Below are 25,483 nucleotides of genomic sequence, written 5' to 3' on the forward strand. Positions count from 1 at the left end.
CCTAGTGGTTAAAGCGTTGGCTCGTCACGCCGAACACCCGGGTTCGATTCCCCACATGGGTACAATGTGTGAAGCCCATTTCTGGTGTCCCCCGCCGTGATATTGCTGGAATATTGCTAAAAGCGGCGTAAAACTAAACTCAGTCAGTCAGGCAGCCAGTCCAGTACTTTTACTGGACTATAAACGACGATCGTATTTCGAATACACACACCAAGAAACTCATCTACACAATCTACACAAATCTTATACATACTTACGATGCACATAACGTTTTCCAATCCCAGAATACCTCAATTGAGAATTGTGTTATTTGTGGAGTTCATTTTGGGTATGTTGATATCATGATAATGTCAGACTGTAATCTGAGGTGGCTAATTTCACTTCGATTGATGTTCGTTGTTTCACTAACATGTTAGGTATTCAACGTGCCACGTCATCAATACCAACTGTAGGATGTGTGAATAGGATAAGATGTGAAAGTTGTATATGATGTGAAACTTTTATAGGATGTGTGAGTTATATAGGGTGTGTGTGTTGTATAGGATGTGTGAGTTCTACAGGGTGTGAGAGTTGTATAGGGTGTGAGAGTTACATAGGGTGTGAAAGTTGTATCGGGTCTGAGAGTTGTATAGGGGATGTGAGTTGTATAGGGTGTGAAAGTTGTATACGGTGTGAGAGTTGTATAGGGTGTGAAAGTTGTATAGGGGGTGAGAGTTGTACAGGGGGTGAGAATTGTATAGGGGGTGAGAGTTGTATAGGGTGTGTGAGTTGTATAGGGGTGAAAGTTGTATAGGGTGTGAGAGTTGAATAGGGTGTGAGAGTTGCATAGGGTGTGAGAGTTGTATAGGGTGTGAGAGTTGTATAGGGGGTGAAAGTGGTATAGGGTGTGTGAGTTGTATAGGGTGTGAGAGTTGTATAGGGTGTGTATAAGGGTGTGAGAGAGTATAGGGTGTGAGAGTGGTGTATAGGGTGTGAGAGTGTGTATAGGATGTGAAAGAGTTGTATAGGGTGTGTGAGTTGTATTGTAGTTGTATAGGGTGTGTGAGTTGTATAGGGTGTGAAAGTTGTATAGGGTGTGTGAGTTGTATAGGATGTGTGAGTTGTATAGGGTGTGAGAGTTGTATAGGATGTGTGAAAGTTGTATAGGGGTGTGAGTTGTATAGGGTGTGTGAGTTGTATAGGGTGTGAGAGTTGTATAGGGTGTGTGAGTTGTATAGGGTGTGAGAGTTGTATAGGGGGTGAAAGTTGTATAGGGTGTGTGAGTTGTATAGGGTGTGTGAGTTGTATAGGGTGTGTGAGTTGTATAGGGTGTGAGAGTTGTATAGGGTGTGAGAGTTGTATAGGTGTGAAAGTTGTATAGGGGTGTGAGTTGTATAGGATGTGAGAGTTGTATAGGATGTGTGAGTTATATAGGGTGTGTGAGTTGTATAGGGGGTGAAAGTAGTATAGGGTGTGAGAGTTGTATAGGGTGTGAGAGTTGTATAGGGGGTGAGAGTTGTATCAGGTGAGAGAGTTGTATAGAGTTGTATAGGGTGTGAGAGTTGTATAGGGTGTGTGAGTTGTATAGGGTGTGTGAGTTGTATAGGGTGTGAGAGTTGTATAGGGTGTGTGAGAGTTGTATAGGGTGTGAGAGTTGTATAGGGGGTGAAAGTTGTATAGGGTGTGTGAGTTGTATAGGGTGTGTGAGAGTTGTATAGGGTGTGAGAGTTGTATAGGGTGTGAGAGTTGTATAGGGTGTGAGAGTTGTATAGGGTGTGAGAGTTGTATAGGATGTGTGAGAGTTGTATAGGGGGTGAAAGTGGTATAGGGTGTGTGAGTTGTATAGGGTGTGAAAGTTGTATAGGGTGTGAGAGTTGTATAGGGTGTGTGAGTTGTATAGGGTGTGAGAGTTGTATAGGGTGTGAAAGTTGTATAGGATGTGTGAGTTGTATAGGATGTGTGAGTTGTATAGGATGTGTGAGTTATATAGGGTGTGAGAGTTGTATAGGGTGTGAGAGTTGTATAGGGTGTGTGAGTTGTATAGGGTGTGAGAGTTGTATAGGGTGTGAGAGTTGTATAGGGTGTAAGAGTTGTATAGGGGGTGAGAGTTGTATAGGGTGTGAGAGTTGTATAGAGTTGTATAGGGTGTGAGAGTTGTATAGGGTGTGTGAGTTGTATAGGGTGTGTGAGTTGTATAGGGTGTGTGAGTTGTATAGGGTGTGAGAGTTGTATAGGGTGTGTGAGTTTGTATAGGGTGTGAGAGTTGTATAGGGTGTGAGAGTTGTATAGGGTGTGTGAGTTGTATAGGGTGTGAGAGTTGTATAGGGTGTGTGAGTTGTATAGGGTGTGTGAGTTGTATAGGGTGTGTAGAGTTGTATAGGGTGTGTAGAGTTGTATAGGGTGTGAGAGTTGTATAGGATGTGTGAGTTGTATAGGGTGTGTGAGTTGTATAGGGTGTGTGAGTTGTATAGGGTGTGAAAGTTGTATAGGGTGTGAGAGTTGTATAGGGTGTGTGAAAGTTGTATAGGGTGTGGAGTTGTATAGGATGTATATAGGGTGTGAGAGTTGTATAGGGTGTGTGAGAGTTGTATAGGGTGTGTGAGAGTTGTATAGGGTGTGAGTTGTATAGAGTGTGTAGAGTTGTATAGGGTGTGAGAGTTGTATAGGGTGTGTGAGGTTGTATAGGGTGTGAGTTGTATAGAAGATTGTGAGAGTTGTATAGGGTGTGAGAGTTGTATAAGTGTGTGAGAGTTGTATAGGGGTGTGAGTTGTATAGGTGTATAGAGTTGTATAGGGTGTGTGAGAGTTGTATAGGGTGTGTGAGTTGTATAGGGGTGTGAAAGTTGTATAGGGTGTGTGAGTTGTAGTTGTATGAGAGTTGTAGTTGTTATATATAGGTGTGAGAGTTGTATAGGGGTGTGAGAGTTGTATAGGGTATGTGAGAGTTGTATAGGGTGTGTGAGTTGTATAGGGTGTGTGAGTTGTATATAGGGTGTGAGAGTTGTATAGGGTGTGAAAGTTGTATAGGGTGTGAGAGTTGTGAGTTTATATAGGGTGTGAGAGTTGTATAGGGTGTGAGAGTTGTATAGGGTGTGAGAGTTGTATAGGGTGTGAGAGTTGTATAGGGTGTGAGTTGTATAGGATGTGTAGAGTTGTATAGGGTGTGAAAGTTGTATAGGGTGTGAGAGTTGTATAGGGTGTGAGAGTTGTATAGGGTGTGAGAGTTGTATAGGGTGTGTGAGTTGTATAGGGGTGAAAGTGGTATAGGGTGTGTGAGTTGTATAGGGTGTGAGAGTTGTATAGGGTGTGAGAGTTGTATAGGGTGTGTGAGTTGTATAGGGTGTGTGAGTTGTATAGGGTGTGAGAGTTGTATAGGGTGTGAGAGTTGTATAGGGTGTGAGAGTTGTATAGGGTGTGTGAGAGTTGTATAGGGGTGAGAGTTGTATATGAGGTGTGTGAGTTGTATAGGGTGTGAGAGTTGTATAGGGTGTGTGAGTTGTATAGGGTGTGAGAGTTGTATAGGGTGTGTGAGTTGTATAGGGTGTGAGAGTTGTATAGGGTGTGAGAGTTGTATAGGGTGTGAGAGTTGTATAGGGTGTGAGAGTTCTATAGGGTGTGTGAGTTGTATAGGGTGTGAGAGTTGTATAGGGTGTGTGAGTTGTATAGGGTGTGTGCGTTGTATAGGGTGTGTGAGTTGTATAGGGTGTGTGAGTTGTATAGGGGGTGAGAGTTGTATAAGGTGTGAGAGTTGTATAGAGTTGTAAAGGGTGTGAGAGTTCTATAGGGTGTGTGAGTTGTATAGGGGGTGAAAGTGGTATAGGGTGTGTGAGTTGCATACGATGTGTGAGTTATATAGGGTGTGAGAATTGTATAGGGGGTGAAAGTCGTATAGGGTGTGAGAGTGGTATAGAGTTGTATAGGGGGTGAGAGTTGTATAGGGTGTGTGAGTTATATAGGGGGTGAGAGTTGTATAGGGGGTGAGAGTTGTATAGGGTGTGAGAGTTGTATAGGGTGTGAGAGTTGTATAGGGTGTGTGAGTTCTATAGAGTTGTATATGGTGTGAGAGTTGTATAGGGTGTGTGAGTTGTATAGGGGGTGAGAGTTGTATAAGGTGTGAGAGTTGTATAGAGTTGTAAAGGGTGTGAGAGTTCTATAGGGTGTGTGAGTTGTATAGGGGGTGAAAGTGGTATAGGGTGTGTGAGTTGCATACGATGTGTGAGTTATATAGGGTGTGAGAATTGTATAGGGGGTGAGAGTGGTATAGAGTTGTATAGGGGGTGAGAGTTGTATAGGGTGTGTGAGTTATATAGGGGGTGAGAGTTGTATAGGGGGTGAGAGTTGTATAGGGTGTGAGAGTTGTATAGGGTGTGTGAGTTATATAGGGGGTGAGAGTTGTATAGGGGGTGAGAGTTGTATAGGGTGTGAGAGTTGTATAGGGTGTGTGAGTTGTATAGGGTGTGTGAGTTCTATAGAGTTGTATATGGTGTGAGAGTTGTATAGGGTGTGAGAGTTGTATAAGGTGTGAGAGTTGTATAGAGTTGTAAAGGGTGTGAGAGTTCTATAGGGTGTGTGAGTTGTATAGGGGGTGAAAGTGGTATAGGGTGTGTGAGTTGCATACGATGTGTGAGTTATATAGGGTGTGAGAATTGTATAGGGTGTGTGAGTTGTATAGGGTGTGAGAGTTGTATAGGGTCTGAGAGTTGTATAGGGTGTGAGAGTTGTATAGTGAAGTTGTGTGAGTTGTATAGGTATGTGTGAGTTGTATAGGGTGTGTGAGAGGTTGTATATAGGGTGTGAGAGTTGTATAGGGTGTGTGAGTTGTATAGGTAGAGTTGTATAGGGTGTGAGAGTTGTATAGGGTGTGAGAGTTGTATAGGGTGTGAGAGTTGTATAGGGTGTGAGAGTTGTATAGGGTGTGTGAGTTGTATAGGGTGTGAGAGTTGTATAGGGTGTGAGAGTTGTATAGAGAGTTGTATAGTTGTATGTGTGAGAGTTGTATAGGGTGTGTTAGGTTGTATAGGGGTGAGAGTTGTATAAGGTGTGAGAGTTGTATAGGGTTGTGAGTTGTATAGGGTGTGAGAGTTGTATAGGGTGTGTGAGTTGTATAGGGTGTGAAAGTGGTATAGGGTGTGTGAGTTGCATACGATGTGTGAGTTATATAGGGTGTGAGAGTTGTATAGGGGGTGAAAGTCGTATAGGGTGTGAGAGTTGTATAGGGTGTGAGAGTTGTATAGGGGTGAAAGTGGTATAGGGTGTGTGAGTTGTATAGGATGTGTGAGTTATATAGGGTGTGAGAGTTGTATAGGGGTGAAAGTGGTATAGGGTGTGTGAGTTGTATAGGTTGTGTGAGTTGTATAGGGTGTGAGAGTTGTATAGGGTGTGTGAGTTGTATAGGGTGTGAGAGTTGTATAGGGTGTGAGAGTTGTATAGGGTGTGAGAGTTGTATAGGTTGTGAGAGTTGTATATAGGGTGTATGTGAGAGTTGTATAGGATGTGAGAGTTGTATAGGGTGTGAGAGTTGTATAGGGGTGAGAGTTGTATAAGGTGTGAGAGTTGTATAGAGTTTGTATAGGGTGTGTGGGAGTTGTATAGGGTGTGTGAGTTGTATAGGGGTGTAAAGTTGTATAGGATGTGTGAGTTGCATAGGATGTGTAGAGTTATATAGGGTGTGAGAGTTGTATAGGGGGTGAAAGTTGTATAAGGGTGTGAGAGTTGTATAGAGTGTATGTGAGAGTTGTATAGGTTGTTGTGTGAGTTATATAGGGTGTGTGTGAGTTGTATAGGGGTTGAGAGTTGTATAGGGTGTGAGAGTTGTATAGGGTGTGTGAGTTGTATAGGGTGTGTAGAGTTGTATAGGATGTATAGAGTTGTATAGGGTGTGAGAGTTGTATAGGGTGTGTAGTTGTATAGGGGTGAGAGTTGTTATATAAAGTGTGTGAGAGTTGTATAGGTGTGAGAGTTGTATAGGGTGTGAGAGTTGTATAGTTATGTGAGAGTTGTATAGGGTGTGTGAGTTGTATAGGGTGTGTGAGTTGTATAGATGTGTGAGAGTTGTATAGGGTGTGTGAGTTGTATAGGGTGTGAGAGAGAGTATATATAGTTGTATAGGGTGTGAGAGTTGTATAGGGTGTGTGAGTTATATAGGGTGTGAGAGTTGTATAGGGGTGAAAGTTGTATAGGGTGTGTGAGTTGTATAGGATTGTGTGAGTTATATAGGGTGTGAGAGTTGTATAGGGTGTAGAGAGAGAAAGTATATAGGGTGTGAGAGTTGTATAGGTGTGTGTGAGTTGTATAGGGTGTGTGAGTTCTATAGAGGTGTATATGAGTTGTGAGAGTTGTATAGGGTGTATAGTTAGTTGTGTGAGTTGTATAGAGAGTTGTATAGAGTTGTAAAGGGTGTGAGAGTTGTATAGGAGATTGTGTGAGTTGTATAGGGGTGAAAGTGGTATAGGGTGTGTGTGAGTTGCATACGATGTGTGAGTTATATAGGGTGTGAGAATTGTATAGGGGTGAAAAGTCGTATAGAGTGTGAGAGTGGTATAGAGTTGTATAGGGTGTGAAAGTGGTATAGGGTGTGTGTGAGTTGTATACGATGTGTGAGTTATATAGGGTGTGAGAAGTTGTATATAGGGGTGAAAAGTCGTATAGGGTGTGTGAGAGTGGTATAGAGTTGTATAGGGGTGAGAGTTGTATAGGGTGTGTGAGTTGTATAGGGGTGAGAGTTGTATAGGGGTGAGAGTTGTATAGGGGTGTGTGAGTTGTATAGGGGGTGAGAGTTGTATAGAGATTGTGTGAGTTGTATAGAGAGTTTTATAGGATGGGTGAGAGTTGTATAGTGTGTGTGAGTTATATAGGGGGTGAGAGTTGTATAGGTGTGAGAGTTGTATAGAGTTGTAAAGGTGTGAGAGTTGTATAGGGTGTGTGAGTTGTATAGGGTGTACAGAAAGCAGTTGTATAGGGTATGTGAGTTGCATACGATGTGTGAGTTGTATAGGGTGTGAGAATTGTATAGGGGGTGAAAGTCGTATAGGGTGTGTGAGTTGTATAGGGTGTGAGAGTTGTATAGGGGGTGAAAGTGGTATAGGGTGTGTGAGTTGTATAGGATGTGATAGTTATATAGGGTGTGAGAGTTGTATAGGGTGTGAAAGTGGTATAGGGTGTGTGAGTTGTATACGGTGTGAAAGTGGTATAGGGTGTGTGAGTGGTATAGGGGGTGAAAGTGGTATAGGGTGTTTGAGTTGTATAGGGGGTGAGAGTTGTATAGGTTGTGCGAGTTCTATAGGGTGTTTGAGTTGTATAGGATGTGAGAGTTGTATTGGATATGAGAGTTGTATAGGTTGTGGGAGTTGTTTAGGATCTGTGAGTTGTATAGGATGTGGGAGCTGTTTAGGATCTGTGAGTTGTATAGGATATGGGTATTGTATAGGATGTGACAGTTGTATTGGATATGAGAGATGCATAAGATGTGTACACATCCTATACACCTCTCATATCTAATACAACCTAGACATCCTATGCAACTCTCATATATAATACAACCCATACATCCTATACAACTCTCATATTCAATACAACTCACACATCCTATGCAACTCTCATATCTAACACAACTCACACATCTCATGCAACTCTCATATTCAATACAACTCTCACACCCTATACTACTCTCATATCTAATACAACTCTCACATCCTATGCAACTCTCATATCTAATACAACTCACACATCCTATACAACTCTCATATCCAATACAACTCACACATCTATATGCAACTCTCATAACTAATACAACTCACACATCCTATACAACTCTCATATCCAATACAACGCACACATCCTATACAACTCTTATATCTAATACAACTCACACATCCAATACAACTCTCATATCCTACACAACTCACACATGCTATACTGTTGTAGTGGATATCAGAGTTGTATTAGGTATGAGAGTTGCATAAGATGTGTGAGTTGTATTGAATATGAGATTTGCATAGGATGTGAGAGTTGTATTACATACGAGAGTTGTATATGATGTGTGTGTTGTATTGGATATGAGAGTTGTATTTGATATGAGAGTTGCATGGGATGTGTGAGTTGTGTTAGATATGAGAGTTGCATAAGATGTGTGAGTTGTATTGAATATGAGATTTGCATAGGATGTGAGAGTTGTATTACATACGAGAGTTGTATATGATGTGTGTGTTGTATTGGATATGAGAGTTGTATTTGATATGAGAGTTGCATAGGATGTGAGAGTTGTATTGGATATGAGAGTTGTATAGGTTGTGGGAGTTGTTTAGGATCTGTGAGTTGTATAGGATGTGGGAGGTGTTTAGGATCTGTGAGTTGTATAGGATATGGGTATTGTATAGGACGTGAGAGTTGTATTGGATATGAGAGATGCATAAGATGTGTACACATCCTATACAAGTCTCATATCTAATACAACCTAGACATCCTATGCAACTCTCATATATAATACAACCCATACAGTCCTATACAACTCTCATATTCAATACAACTCACACATCCTATGCAACTCTCATATCTAACACAACTCACACATCCCTGCAACTCTCATGTCTCTACAACTCTCACACCCTGCTACTGCTCATGTCTATCCCAACTCTCACATCCTATGCAACTCTCACATCTAATCCAACTCACACATCCTATACAACTCTCACCCTCTATATAACTCACACACCCATACTGACCTCTACACCCCTGACAACTCCACACCCTATACCACACTTTCAACCCCTATATAACTCAAACATCCCATACCACTTTCACCCCCTATACTACTCTCATATCTAATACAACTCTCATATCCTATGCAACTCTCATATATAATACAACTCACACATCCTATGCAACTCTCACATCTAATACAACTCACACATCTTATGCAACTCTCATATCTAACACAACTCACACATCCCTGCAACTCTCATATTCAAATACATAAATCCCCTACACCCTATACTCTACTCTCATATCTAATACAACTCTCAACATCTATGCAGCTCTCATCTAATGCTAACTCACACAACCTATAAAACTCTCATATCCAATACAACTCACACATTCTATGCAACTCTCATAACTAATACAACTCACAGATCCTATACAACTCTCATATCCAATACAACTCACACATCCTATACAACTCTTATATCTAATACAACTCACACATCCTGTACAACTCTCATATCCTACACAACTCACACATCCTATACTGTTGTAGTGGATATCAGAGTTGTATTAGGTATGAGAGTTGTATTGAATATGAGATTTGCATAGGATGTGAGAGTTGTATTACATACGAGAGTTGTATATGATGTGTGTGTTGTATTGGATATGAGAGTTGTATTTGATATGAGAGTTGCATAGGATGTGAGAGTTGTATTGGATATGAGAGTTGTATACATAGGTTGTGGGGTTGTTTAGGATCTGTGGGGATTGTATGGGATGTGGGGAGTGTGTTTAGGATCTGTGGGGATTGTATTTGGGGATGATTGATTATGGGGTTGTGGGTCCTGGATGTGTCCAGCTGTCCATGCAAGTCTCATATGCTGCTTGTCTATGCACCTTTCGTGTGTGCCATCCATGCTGTCTGTTGTCCATCCATGCCTTTTCCTGTGTGTGCCTCTGTGCAGCTCTCCACTGTGGCAGCTCCATTTACTACCATACCTTACCTCCATACCTTTCCTCCTTCTGCTCTCACACCTTTTTTTCACTCTCCTGTCCATCCATATTTCCTGTCCATGTCTGTGTGTCTGCTTGTCCTGTGGCTTTTCCTCCATGCTTGTCCTGTCTGCTGTGTGGGATGTCAGGTTGTGGGTCATGGGGTTGTGTGTGGAATGGGATCATCCCAGGGGTCCTCCTATATAAATGTGTGTGTTATGTGGATGAAAGGGGTTGTTTGATATGGGGTCCTTGGGGTTGTGTTGGATGATGGGGTTGTGTTCCGGGATCCTATGGCGATTGTGCTGGGTTATTTTCACAAGTGTTGTGTATAAGTTGTGTGTGGTCCTAAAGATGTCCATCCTGTCTTTCTCCATGTCCATGTCTCCTTTTCCTCTTTCACCTCACATGCTCTGTCTCATGTCTGTCTGTGTCCATGCCGTCCATGTCTCATGTCCATGTGTCCTGTGTGTGCTGTGTCTCCTGCTCCACTGTGCTGTCTCAGCTGTCGTGTCTGTGCTGGTCCACTGTCTGTCTCTGTCTCTGTCCTGTGCCTTTCTCACATCCTTGTCACATCCTGTGTCTGTCTTGTCACAAGTCCTGTCCATGTCCATCCTTGTCATACATATACCTTGTCATATCCTGTGTCCACCTTTCCTGGGTCCTTTCTTTCCTTCTGTCTATGCAGCTCTCACATCCTTTGTCCATTGTTCCTGTCCATGTCTCCATGTCTCCATGTCTATCCTTGTCTGTGCTGTCCTTCCATGCTGTCTGTCCTTGTGTCCTGTGTCATGTCTGTCTCATGATTCAATGATTCATCCTGTGTCTCATGTCTGACTCGTCCTATGTCTCAGTCCTGATCTGGCTCATGTCTGTCATGGCTCACATTCTGTCTCTCCATGTCAATGGCTCACATCCTCATATTTGATTCTAGGTCCATGCAGTCAATGCAACTCTGGATCCTGGCATCCATCCTATGCAACAAATGTCTGTCTCGTCCCTGTCTGACTCAGATCCTGTTGTCTCATGTCAATGTCGATCGTCCTGTCTCATGTCTGATACAGCTCTCATGTCAATGGCTCACATCCTATACAATCTCATCTAGTGGCTCCATCTGTATGGCTCTCATATGACTGATGCAGCTCATGATGTCATATCTAATGCTCACATCCTGTCTGACTCTCATGTCAATGCAGCTCTCGTCCTGTCAGTCCTGACTCATCCTGTCCTTTATGTGTGATGGCTCACATCCTGTCTCATGTCAATGCAGCTCATTCAGCTCATCATGATACAGCTCACATCCTATGTCTCATGTCAATCTGGCTCTTTATATCTAATGGGCTCATCCTGTCTGACTCATGTCCTGACTCACACAATCCTATGCTGTTTGTGGTGGATTATCAGGTTGTTAGATTTATGGAGTTGTGATGACTTTAGTTATGGGATCAATGAGGTTGTATTATCTGAGGGGTTGATATGATGTTATTATTGTTGTATTGGATGTATGAAGTTATTAATGATGATGAGTTGCATGGGATGTGAGGAGTTGTGTGGATATGAGAGTTGGTATGGGTTAATGGGGAGTTGTTTAGGATCTGTATGGGTTGTATAGGATGTGGGAGGTGTTGGGATCTATTGAGTTGTATAGAGATGTAGATTGTTGTATGGGACATTACTGAGGGAGTTGTATTGAATATGAAGGAGATGCATAAAAATGTGTGTACACATCCTATACAAGTCTCATATCTAACTCTAACCTAGACACATCCTAATGCAGCTCTCATACTCTCAATACAGCCCATTGCTTCCTGTACAGCTCTCATGTCTAATGCAAGCTCACACGTCATGTACAGCTCACACATTCTATGCATCTCCCATATCCATCCACCACCTCACTATTCCTTCCATCCAGCCACTCCTGAATCCTTTCCATCCCTACCATATCCACCACTCTATACCACTCCATCCCTTTCTCATCTATACCTTTCCTTCTATCCTTCTTTCCACTCATATCTATTCCTTTCCACTCCTTCCACTCTTATCTATTCCTTCCACTCTCATATCCATACAACTCTCATCCCTTTCTCACCTTCTTTCCTTTTTATGTCTTTCCACATCTCACTATATCCATATTTATACCTTTCACTATTCCACATCTACTACAACTCTTATCCATGCTCCACATCCTATACTCTTTATATCTAATACTTTCCACACATCCTATAACTCTCATATCTACACAGCTTTCCACATCCTACTGTTGTAGTGGATATCAAGTTATGTGGGAATATAAGTTATGTGTTCAAGATTCCATAGGATGTGGGGTTGTGTGTCCCCAAGTTATGTGTGTGTGTTGTGTGGATATGGGGTTATTGTGTGTCTATGGGGATGTGTGTGGATGGGGTTATGTATGGGTTATGGGGATTGTTTAGGATCTGTGGGGTTGTTATGGGGCTAATGGGGTGTTTAGGATCTGTGGGGATTCCATGGGGATCTCGTGTGTATAGGACATTAAGTTATGTGGGATGTCTGTGTTCCATATCTATATTTATCTATACCACTCTCTTTCTTCCTTTCTCATATTTATGTCCTTTCCACATCTATACCTTTCCTCATATCTATACTCCATCTATGCTGTCTGTTCCTGTCTCATGCTTGTGTGCTTTCTCACACCTTGTGTCTTGTCTTCCATGCTTGTCCTTGTCAGTGTCTGTGCTTGTCCTTGGGATCCGTTGTGTGGGGTTATGTGGGGATGTGTGTCCCATACAGGGGTTATGCTCAGTGTGTGTGTTGTGTGGATATAAGTTGTTTTGTGGGGTTATGTGTGGATCTATGGGATTGTATAGGGATGTGGGGATCTATGGGGTCTCGTGTGTATAGGGCGTGGTGGGATGGAATGGAATGTGTCTATGCAGCTCTCATGTCTGTCTATGTGCGTCTTGTGTCTGTGTCCATATTCCATGCTTGTCTGTGCTCACGTCTGTGCAGCTCTGTGTCATGCTCACACACTGTGTGGCCATCCATGCCTCCACTGTGTCTCTCACACATCTTTCCTCCATGCCACTTTCCACACATGCTGTGTGGATGTCAGGTTGTGTGGTCTCAGGGATGTCTCAGGGATTGCATGGGATGTGAAGTTGTGTGTCCATCTGGTGTGTGTGTTGTGTGGATATGGGGGATCATGTGGGATGGAATATGGGATTGTTTAGGATCTATGTGGGATTGTCTGGGTCCAGGATCCATAAGTTGTATAGAATATTAAGTTATGTGGATATAAAGATATTATTTTTATCCTACTTCTTTCCTTATCCTCCTTTATCCTCTGTCTCTTTCCATCTTTCTCACATCTATGCTTCCACATCTCATATCCTTTCCACATCCTTGTCTGTGTTTCTCACATACTGTCTGTACAGCTCTCATCCTTGTCTGTGTCCTGTCCAGCTCACCTGTGTCTCCTTGTCCATACCTTTCCTTCTTGCTCTCCACCTTACAGCTCTCCTTGTCTGTCTCACATCCTGGCTCACATCCTGTGAGTTCCACCTATGTCACTTTCATGTCACATCCGTCTGTCACCTGTCCACTGTCCTTCCACCCTATGTCACATCCTATGTAGTCCTGTCTCCTTGTCAATACAGCTCTCATCCTATCTGGCTCTCATGTCTGATACAGCTCACACATCCTATGTATCATGTCCTGACTCATCCTAGACCAATCTAATGTCATATGTCTCATGTCTATGATCATGCATCCTTGGCTCCATGTCAAATCTGATCCTATGACACTCATGTCCTGGAGTCCATACATCTTATACAACTCATCCTATGCATCCGATTATCAATGCATCCTATGGCCTCATATCCTATGGGGTCCTTACAGCCACTCATGTCTTATGGAGTCCTTGTCCGTGGCTCTGGATCCTGGCTCAGCTCCCATCTGACAACATAGATATCTATACAGCCCTCATCCTATGCAACTAACATCGGTTATTTCATGTCAATCCTGTCTCATGCTATAGAGTCTATTACATGTACATCTATGGTCATTATAGATATGAGAGTTGCATTGAATATGAGAGTTGCATGGGATGTGTGAGTTGTATTGGATATGAGAGTTGTTTAGGATCTGTGAGTTGTATAGGATGTGGGAGTTGTTTAGAGATCTGTGAGTTGTATAGGATGTATGAGTTGTATAGTAGATATGACTGGTATAGGATGTGAAGAGTTGTATTGAGAGTTATTAGAGTTGCATAAGGATGTGAGAGTTGTATTGGATATGAGAGTTGTATAGGATGTGTGAGTTGTATTGGATATGAGAGTTGTATAGGATGTATGAGTTGTATTAGATATGAGAGTTGCATAGGATGTGTGAGTTGTATTAGATAGTTGTATAGGATGTGTGAGTTGTATTAGATATGAGGAGTAGGGGTTGATATGAGGGAGTTGTATATGTACTGGATTGTATGAGAGCTTGTATAGGATGTGTGAGAGTTGTATTGGATATGAGAGTTGTATAGGATGTATGAGTTGTGTTGGATATGAGAGTTGTATAGTATAGGATGTGTATAGGAGTTGTATTAGATATATGAGAGTTGTATAGGATGTGTGAGTTGTATTAGATATGAGAGTTGTATAGGATGTGTGAGTTGTATTAGATATGAGAGTTGTATAGGTTGTGTGTGTGAGTTGTATTGGATATGAGAGTTGCATATGATGTGGAAGTTGTATTGGATATGAGAGTTGTATTGGATATGAGAGTTGTATTAGATATGAGGGTTGCATAGGATGTGAGAGTTGTATTGGATATGAGAGATGCATAGGATGTGTACACATCCTATAGTTGTCATATCTGTATGAGAGTGCTGTATAGGATGTTGTGAGTTGTTTAGGATGTGAGAGTTGTATAGGATATGAGAGTTATAGGATGTGATGAGTTGTATAGGATATGAGGGGTTGTATAGGATACAAGTAAGAGTTGTATAGGATATGAGAGGTGTATAGGATGTGAGGTGATATATGATGTGGGAGTTGTATATTATATGATGAGTATATAGGATATGAGAGTTGTATAGGATGTGGGAGTTGTATAGGATATGAGGAAGAGTTGTATTGGATATGGAGAGTTGTATAGGATATGTGAGTTGTATTGGATATGAGAGTTGTATAGGATGTGTGTTGTGTGGATGTATGGGATTATGTGTATTGGATATAGAGAGTTGTATAGCTGTATAGGATGTGCATGTATGAGTTGTATAGCATGTGAGAGTCGTAGAGGATGTGTGAATTGTATAGGATGTGTGAGAATTGTATAGGATGTGTGATTGGGATAGGATGTGAGAGTTCTATTGGATGTGATAGTTTTATAGGATGTTTGAGCTTTATAGGATGTGTGAATTGTATTGGATACGAGAGTTGTTTAGGATGTGAGAGTTGTATTAGAAATGAGAGTTGTATAGGATGTGTGAGTTGTATTGGATATGAGAGTTGTATAGGATGTGTGAGTTGTATTAGATATGAGAGTTGTATAGGATGTGTGAGTTGTATTAGATATGAGAGTTGTATAGGATGTGTGAGTTGTATTGGATATGAGAGTTGTATAGGATGTGAGAGTTGTATTAGATATGAGAGTTGTATAGGATGTGTGAGTTGTATTGGATATGAGAGTTGTATAGGATGTGTGAGTTGTATTAGATATATGAGTTGTATAGGACTCATATCTATAGATATGAGAGTTGTATAGGATGTGAGAGTTGTATTAGGATGTGAGAGTTGTATAGGATGTGAGAGTTGTATAGGATATGAGTTGTATAGATATGAGAGGGTTGTATAGGATATGAAGTGTTGTATAGGATGTGTGAGTTGTATTGGATATGAGAGTTGTATGATGAGGAGGTGCATATATATGATGTATAGGATATGAGAGTTGTATAGGATGTGGGAGTTGTATAGGATATGATAGGTGTATAGGATATGAGATTTGTATAGGATGTGGGAGTTGTATATTATATGATAGGTGTATAGGATATGAGATGTGTATAGGATGTGGGAGTTGTATATTATATGATAGGTGTATAGGATATGAGATTTGTATAGGATGTGGGAGTTGTATAGGATGTGTGAGCTGTATAGGATGTGTGAATTGTATAGGATAGTGTGTATAGGATTTGTGTTGTATAGGATGTGTGAATTGGATAGGATGTGTGAGAATTGTATAGGATGTGTGATTGTATAGGATGTGAGAGTTCTATTGGATGTGATAGTCTTATAGGATGTTTGAGTTTTATAGGATGTTTGAGTTTTATAGGATGTGAGTGTTGTATAGGATGTGAGTGTTATATAGTATGTGATTGTTGTATAGGATGTGAGTGTTGTATAGGATGTGTGAGTTGTATAGGATGTGTTAGTTGTATAGGATGTGTGCGTTGTATAGGATGTGAGTGTTATATAGGATGTGTGGGTTGAATAGGATATGTGAGTTGTATAGGATGTGTGAGTTGTATAGGATGTGTGCGTTGTATAGGATGTGTGAGTTGAATAGTATGTGTCAGCTCTATGAAGGTGGTCTGTAAATAATGGAGTCAGGACGAGACAATCCATTGATCAACAGCAATATCTTGATGGTCTGAGGGATAACCGGATACCAGGGATACTTACAACAATGGTGACGATCGTATGGCCGGCACAAACATCAGCCAAACAAACTGACCAAACCAAACACTGTCTGGAAGATTTCCGGAGCCCGACTTCTCGAATACGCCCAGCTCACCTGCAGACACAAGAACACGTGAGATCGATGCAGTCACACTAATGTCACTGTAACGTGATACAGTCGCCATACTTTAATATGCATGCAGTCGACGGAGAAGTAGGTTTGGTGCCGTATGTCTGGCTAAGAAAGAACAACCACCTATAGTCCGTTCGGCTCAAAAGCGGACCGATGAATTACAATCTAACTCGAAAACTAATAAACATATAAAACTAAATGAAACGCTGATCATAATCCAAACATCAGACCAACTCTGTGATGTTTTTGCAGAAATTATGACCTAAAAAAAAAAGTTGTATAGCAAGCTATCATTAAAATATAACACAGTTCACTATTTGTTACGAGGGAGGAGTGCAAAGAAAGGGGCAGCCAGGTGTACGAGAAAGGATGGAGACGGCACAGCACAGGTAAATGAATTAATACCTTTGACGGCACTTGTGCACATGCTTCACGTACATGCTTCACGTACACCTGGATGTTCCTCTCTTTGCACTACTCCCTCGTAACAATAAGTGAAATTTGTTAATATTTTAATGATAGTTTGCTATACAACTTTTGTTTTATTTTTAGGACATAAATTCTACAAAAACACCACAGAGTTGGTCTGATGTTTGGATTATGATCAGCGTTTCATTGAGTATTATATGTTTATTAGTTTTCGAGTTAGATTGCAATTCATGGGTCCGCTTTTGAGCCAAACAGACTATAGTGCTATATAGTGCATGGTCTGCTTGGAAATGGCCACTGGTAGTGTTTGCCATTTAATTTTTGTACCTTCATGGAGATGCAGTTTTTCGTTGTTGTTTTATATTGTTTGTTTTGTTTGTGGTGTGTGGTGTGGCGGTGTGTGGAGTGGTGGGTGGGGTGTGTGGTGTGTGGGTGTGTGTGTGTGTGTGTGTGTGTGTGTGTGTGTGTGTTTGTGTTTTGGGGTTGGGGGTTGGGGGTTGTTTTTGTTTGGTTTTCTTTTTAATTGGGGGAGATGTTGTTGTGTGTAGGGTGTGGGGTGTTAATGTGGGTGGGGTGGTGGTGGTGTTTTTGTGGGTTGTTTTGTTTTTCTTATCTTTTGTTCTTATTTGGGTGGTCGTGTATAATTGTAAAAGGGGTTTTTAATGTGTTGTTGCGTAAATCTACTCAAATGTTCAACAATAGCCAAATCGCAAGTGATTCCAAGGCTGTCATTAGCTAAGAAACCATGTCCATTTTAACGTTAAATGTTCCCATTAACCGAAAAATATAAATACACGATTTAGCGGACTCTTGTTTTCTAGTTGATAACAGAATGGGCGGGTCTAGGGTGGTATGAGCACCGGTCAACTGGGATACGACATGCATCAGTCAAGTCAGCGAGCCTGACCACCCGATCCCGTTAGTCGCCTCTTACGACAAGCATGGGTTGCTGAAGACCAATTCTAACCTGAGTCTTTAAGAGGCGTCGCACCTCTGTACCAGTTGACACAGAGTATATCAGAAAAATGATAACTTCTGTATTTTACACCGTCGCACAATATCAAGCACGGTTCGAGTTGTCAGTTCACCCGCAGATTTGACAACGCATAACGTAAATCTTATAAATATTTTATCCTCGCTTCTTCTCTAAATGCCCGTCAGGAAGGAAAAGCTATGGTACATTAAATACAGGTGTAAGAGTGTCTATAGGTTAAAGTCATGTTGGCCAATGCTCGTAGAACTTCCTCAAATAGTGAGTGAGTGAGTGAATTTGGTTTTACGCCGCCCTCAGCCATATTCCAGCAATATCACGGCGGGGGACACCAGAAATGGGCTTCACACATTGTACCCATGTGGGGATTCGAATCCGGGTCTTCGGCGTGACGAGCGGACTCTTTAACCACTAGGCTACCCCACCGCCCCCAGAAATAGCAGAGGATAGCTCATATTACACAAGCATCTTTGTTCCTGGGTCTGCGTGAGACGAAAGTGAAAAACACCTTATTTCTGGTGTCCCCCGCTGTGATTTTGATGGAATATTGCTAAAAGCGGTGTAAAATCATACTCACTCACTCACTCACTTCATCTAGCTGCACTATCCATCTGTTCCTACTTGTTCTTGTTCAATACAAGGAGATAGATTTTTTTGTCAGTTTGCTAATCGCTAAGATTTTCCTTATCTTTTATGGAATTTCCCATCTGTCCTTATCCTTCATAAAATTTGAAAGAGACAAACCTCAACCGTTCGTTTCCTAATTTCCATAAATAATCATGCCAATAATGGTTGTCACCCCCCTCCACACCCCAACCCTCCACACACCTTACACCCCCACCCCACACTCCCTCTCCAATTAAAAAAATTGAAGGGGGTGACAACCATTATTGGCATGAGTATATATTACATTAACGAACACTGCCTGTATTGTATTCATATATGTATGAAAAGCTACAAAAATGAGATTAGGAGGTTGTGCTTTAACATAAATATATATATGTATATTTCTGAAATATAAATGAGAATATGGCGCACTATTTGTGTTAAATATTAACGTACATGTACATTGCTGATATATATATGATATTAAGATACACTGTGTATGTTTAAATATTAATATGTATGTCGATTTTCTAAATATAATTGGGGCGTTGGGGTAGCCTAGTGGTTAAAGCGGTCGCTCGTCACGCCGAAGACCCGTGTTCGATTCTCCACATGGTTACAATGTGTGAAGCCCATTTCTGCTGTCCCCCGCCGTGATATTGCTGGAATAGTGCTAAAAGCGGCGTAAAATTAAACTCACTCACTCTAAATATAATTGAGAATAAGTCCCACAGTTTGTGTCGAACTGTTCATAATATATATTTATGTTTAAATCTTATTTTATAACATTGATACACACAGCTTTTTCACTTAATGATAATAACTATATTTTCTAAAATATAATGAAAAATAATACCCACAGTATGTGTTCAACTATTAATATAAGTGTATAGGTTTGAAATGAAAAATATAATCGTAAAATATACTCATGCCAATAATGGTTGTCACCCCCTTCAATTTTTTAATTGGAGAGGGGTTGTGAGGTGTGTGTGGGGTTGTCGTCGGGAGGGGGGTGACAACCATTATTGGCATGAGTATATTTTACTATTATATTTTTCATTTCAAACCTATACATTTCAAACCTATACACTTATACACTTCACGTGACATTACACGCAGTTCACATAGTCTCTCCTTATGAGGAATATCTAGTTTGCTCTTCAATCATCCAACTGTGATTTGAGCATTGAAATTTACAAATTTTACAAAACATCAGTATGCACATATACTAGTTACTTTCACAAAAACACTAATTGATATCTCTGGATAACACATAAATTCCGTATGCTACTTATCGCAGAAATTGTTGACTTATCATTGAAGGAAGCCCTTGTGTTGTGCCACATAGTTAGGTTGAGAAAAATATTGTAAATTGTTAATGGGTATCCATTGATTTATTGATGTCCCTATAATTTCGCAAATTTGTAGGTAGCGCATAATTTCACTGTTACAATTTTACACATGTACTATTGGCCCCAGGGCAACTTGTACAAATAGAAATCTGTCTGTCTGTCTGCCTGCCTGTCTGTATGTCATGGCTTCAGTAATGTTCCAATTTATCCATCTGTGACTGTTTATCAATTTCCACCTGTGTCTGTTTATCAAAGAAAAATTTCATTATCGGCAAGTGTCGAATTGAACCAAAAAAGAGAAAACCTGACTGACATTATTACGCCGCATTCCAGCAACATGTCACATTGTACCCATGTGGGGATTCGAACCCGGTTCTTCGGCGTGAGCCAACGCTTTGACCACTAGGTTACCCCACCGCCCACCGAGACAAAATGTTTTGTAATGTATATACATGTACCAACAATGTTTTGTGTTAATTTATACTGAAAAACATGTTATAAGGTGATATCTTTCTATTGAAATAACAGTCGCAAATAATTCATAAGTTTAATGTTTTGGTAAAATTTGAACGCACTTTCTCGCCTCTCGCGACAATATTTGGATTACTTCTACCGATGCGTAAATATCCTTCAGAAATATATGATGAACTGTGAGAATAGTGTTAATAAATCGAGAAAGATAAGTCTCTATCAGTAATAAAGAAGGGAATTACGGAACGGGAACAGCTGACATCCCTGACGAACACCGAATAGACACTACAAACAATGTTGTGTTTCCATCTTGTAATGATCACTTGTCTTCATTTTAATGTAAATATACATATTGTTAATATATCAAGAAAGAAAAAGAAAGAAAGACGAGCCTTTATCAATAAAGAAGAAAAATAAGAACGGGGACAGTTGACATCCCTGACGAACACCAAATAAACATTACAAACAATGTTGTGTTTCCATCTTGTAATGATCACTTGACTTAATTTTAATGTAAATACATATATTGTTAATAACTCGAGAAATATATATAGAAAGCTAAATATACGGACAACAAAACTACACAAAAATGTATAGACAGACATACAAGTTGACATACATTAAATATTAAAGAGCCCAAAAGGGAAGGGTTTGTGAACAGGGTTTTATATTGCTGATAGTGAAAATCGTTCGTGTCGCCAAAAGAATGCAATGGAAAATATGTATTCTAAGTTTGATGCACATATATATTGTATCCCAAAGCATACATCGTGGTCACAGATGGGGACCTCGAGGTAACCTCGTGGTTCTAGCGTTCGCTCTTCACGCCGAAGATCAGGGTTCGATTCCCCACATGGGTAAAATGTTTTATGCCCATTTCTGGTGCTCTCCGCCGTGATATTGCTAGAATATTGCTAAATGCGTCCTAAAACTAACATGCTCTCTTACTCACTCGCTCACAGCACAGGTGGTAAGAAGTGATCTTAAAAAATTCAATTGTGAGTAGAATGTGATACACAGCAAGTACCTATATTGACAGAATGTAGATGATTTCAATGCAGCCTAATCTAAAAGATTTGGTTGCAAACACTGGTGCACACACTTTACAAATCCAAAATGATTTAAATGCCTGAAAAGAAGTAATTGCATGACCAAGAAGACTGACAGCACAAATCATCTAACAGGGAAATGTCACAATTCGCTTTCAAAAGCGCAACGATGTTTTAACATGACAGCATCATCAAGATCAAAATTCTTCATTAATGTATAATGTTCAACCCCTCTGTAACATGGACGTCCACTTGTCAAGTAGCATTGTACCATCTCGTTCTGTAATATCAGAACATCAAACGTCTACGTCGTTAACAAAAATACAGTCTATCCCACAACAAAACATATTCCATGTGGCCTGACTCATGCTTTGTCCTTGATACTTAATTTTGCTATTTTTCGTAGCAAAACTATTTGCTGCGTTTGTAAAACTAAACAAACGTCGAAAGATAGCTCTCTGTCAACATTAATCTGGTAATAAATTTTATTTTTCGAGCAAAAATATTATAAAACTAAAGTTTGGGTACTTGGGTCAACCCTACTTTTTCTTCAGTCCATTGCTAATGAGTTTAAGTCATTGTCTCGAAATAGGAAAGGATCGTGTAATGAATAAGCAACACGTATCATGTTCTAGGGAGTAACGGACTTTAGTTGTATGTTTTTACAAAGAAGCCTGTTTAAATTAAAAAGGAGAAAAGGAGACCGAGTGAGATGAGAACCTAAGAATAATCTAAACCTAAGAAACCTAAGAATAATCTTCATTTAGGGCTTTCGCTGTGAGGGATGGCCGGAACAGAAAATAATGTGATTCAGGGACTATGAGACATAAAACCATATTTCGTAAAAGGCAAAAGAGCGTTAAATATGGACCACACACAATCAGTGATGACATCAGGTGCTGGAGAAAGGGGAACAAATGTCCTGCCCGACAGGTAGCCCACACTGTGGGTAATAAATGATAATATATGTAGGATATAACATGAACGGTGTATAAGACCATGTACCTTATGGTACCAAAACTGCAAAAAGGAATATCTTGCAAAATCAAGGATAGGAGATAATACAAATTTTACACGTAGTTTTGAAGACTTTATCACTATGGAAACAATTGAGAGATTTTCACAAGATAAGTGTAAATTTCAGTAAATAAAAGCGAGAACGTTTTTACTAAAAGCAGAGTCCAATACACGATTTTTACTACATATGTATGTGTTAATGAGTCAATATCAAATAGTGATAGTATCAGGTGTTCGCAAAATATTTTGAGCCAGAATCTTCAAAACGGTTGCCACGCTTTACAACTTGCAAAGACAAGACAACTTTTCACCTGAAAACACGAGAACATATACATCAAGTCGAACAATATTTTTGTTAGAGATGCGATCAAACTTTGAAATGTCTTTCATATGTCTACCCAAAATCCTTTTAAAATTTTACTGAGGCTTTGAATATTTTAATCCATGTCAAACAACTTTGGAACAAGAATTAATTGTATCACCGTATTTGAAATATTTGTACAAGGCTATGTATACCATAGTTAACCGTTTAATGTACATTTAAACTTGCATTGATAGATATTCGGTACAAATATCAATACCACAGGTACTGATACCTATACCTGATAAAAATCATTTCTCTGGGAGTGAGTAAAAAGTAAACAAACCAATATCACAACAGGTAACGCGCGGTTCCGGAGTAAAATACTCCTCAAGTTTTGAAAGTATAATCAGATATGTCATTATAGGGACTTGACGTATTATGAGAATCAGTTCTGTGTATCACGGAAATATATAAACGCCATTACTAAAAGGAAAGTAGTGTTTAAGTTGGGCGGTGAATCCTAGAAAGAAATGATTTATTCTCCTTGATGTGTAAACAAGTATATAGATGAAGAACAAATCTTTGTAATAATAGCGAAAATACCATTTCAAAATTCAGAAGAAATCTCTTCTGTAAGCAGTGTCCTTTGTACAATTCCAAACATATCATGAGCATGTGTTTATTAACCACTGTCCACTAGGGCTGGTACTAGGTGTTCGCCAAATGTAAGCATTTCCTGCAACACTGGTGGCTCTCATAAAAAATACCAGTGTTTGAGGAATAATGATGCTACGAAGTGCTCTCGAAACGGTGACGTCTGAGAACGAATGTTACAAAGTTTTAAATTTGAGACAGAAGTAACCTTACAAAAAGACAACAGAATATACTATGCTGAAACGTTTTCAAAGGATCAAAGTTTACCATAGGCAAGAAACACGTTTACTGACACCTTTTACACTCTAGAAGCTGGATCACGGTCAATTTGTGTGAAACATTGGTGGAGATTTGTAAAGGGATTTGAAGAATTCAATTAGCAACAGTTTAAGGCATGAACTTCAAGTTCAGTTATTGACAGACCGTCTTATTTTTGCCCTGTTTAATCGTCAGACAGGAATCCAATGGGAGTATGCAGTATGACTTTCAAAAAGTAGGGCTTCGATTAAGTTTATCAAATATTATCTACATTGGACATGACGATACAGTCACCTATAAATACAGATACAGAGCGTCAGTTCAAAACGATACTCCGTCTTGACTGTCCACAGAAACAAATTCCGTTTGAGGTGAAGGTAAACTTGGTTGTGAACATTATATGAATCGATCACTGAAACTCAGTGGTGGCACCAGGGATTCGCGTCTATAAACACGTCTCACGTTTAAAACAGCCATCTCCAAAACAATATGGTCATTAATTATATTTTTTTGTAAGAATATTTTGCGCATTTGCAAAACTAAATATTTTTCCTCATGTTTGGGTACATTGGTGAACTCTACTTTTTCTTCTTTCCATTGTGAATAAGTTAAAATCACTGTTCCTTACAAACAAAGGAACGTATAATGAACAAGCAAAACTTATTTTATGATACAGAATAACGGACATTAATTTTATATTCTAACATTCTTAATTTATGAATAGAATTAGTATTTCTAATTAAAATGAAAATAGGTTGAATTGCATTTAAATAAATACACATTTCTCAGCTGGTCAGAATTGATGACCTTAACGAACAACTTTCAATAATTTGAACTTTTGGAGAAGAGTCAAACACAAGAGTCAAAAACGTATATTACATATTTTAACAAATACTCTCCCCAGTATGTTTCATAAACACGACCTTTCTGTCATTTATACATCTTAAAAAGAAAAATGTTTAAGAACAAATTTTGAAAAGCATGACCTAGGGCTGAAATGTCAACATGGTCTAGTAGCGATAGACGGGTGATAACGCAAAAACCACGCGCTCCACTCGTGGACTTGAAAGAGGAAATATAATACGCATAATTATTACATCACGTGACATTCGACTAAGCCTAACTTATGACGCGTTCAACTTAACACCGTCTGTCCTTGAAAGAAATATTTCAAATTTATTTTTCAAAATAATCTAGTTGAAAATGGGATATTTGTAGCTCGCTTTAGTCGCGACTACTGAGTAATTGAATTAGGCAAGGAGCCTGACTCACCCGTGCATTATTTCTTCTGCTAACAACGCTGTTTTCCAGTGACACTCGAGGCAAATCATTGATACATTTCCTCAGCAGCACTTCTTCAGCCGTTATTTTGAATCGGAGACACAAATGTGTTTACAACTTGTACTAAATGAACTCTGGAGACCTTATTTCTAACCAATCGAATGTAGGGGTGGGTTTTGGGACGGGTTCTCCGCAAATCATCATAGGCCTGTGTAGATGCAAAATTGATTCTTACACGACGCACCCTTTTTTTCGTCAATGGAACGAAATATCACATGGCCTTTGTAAATTTATTTCTTTTGTCCTTGGATTGCATAAGGGAGTGCTATGAAAAATGTCCTTCACGAATAGAATGTGCATTATCAGTCTGTTCCCTCAATGGGATGGTCGTCTGTGTGATAAAAGCGTTTATCTCCCTATAGCTGATAATTAAGGTTATGACAATGTCAAAGGTATTTTCCTCCCAAATATTCTATGCACATAAAACTCTAACACAAGTAGGACACGTTCCACGAACTTTGAGAGACAGCAAGTTCATATGCATTTATGTTTGCTTTGTCAAGTGAAAAATCATGTGTACACTTGCCATTGAACTGTTAGTGGATGGTGGTGATGGTGC

General features: G+C 39.9%; 1 protein-coding gene across 3 annotated transcripts in view; it reads right to left on the reverse strand.

Annotated features, from left to right (window-relative positions):
- Positions 1-25,483, reverse strand: part of LOC124291226 (kelch-like protein 9) — a 94,643-nt gene that overhangs the window by 29,765 nt on the left and 39,395 nt on the right. For 2 of the 3 annotated variants that reach the window (XM_046728170.1, XM_046728172.1), the window contains exon 2: positions 16,323-16,434. In XM_046728170.1, coding sequence (XP_046584126.1) covers positions 16,323-16,357 — 35 coding nt within the window. In that variant the 5' untranslated portion in view covers positions 16,358-16,434. Of the gene's footprint in view, positions 1-16,322; positions 16,435-24,855; positions 24,966-25,483 lie in introns of those variants that run through there. The other variant, XM_046728171.1, reaches the window with a different exon arrangement.

Source organism: Haliotis rubra, unplaced genomic scaffold (assembly GCF_003918875.1).
Source record: "Haliotis rubra isolate DU_JTF1 unplaced genomic scaffold, ASM391887v1 Scf486, whole genome shotgun sequence".
Taxonomy (NCBI): domain Eukaryota; kingdom Metazoa; phylum Mollusca; class Gastropoda; order Lepetellida; family Haliotidae; genus Haliotis; species Haliotis rubra.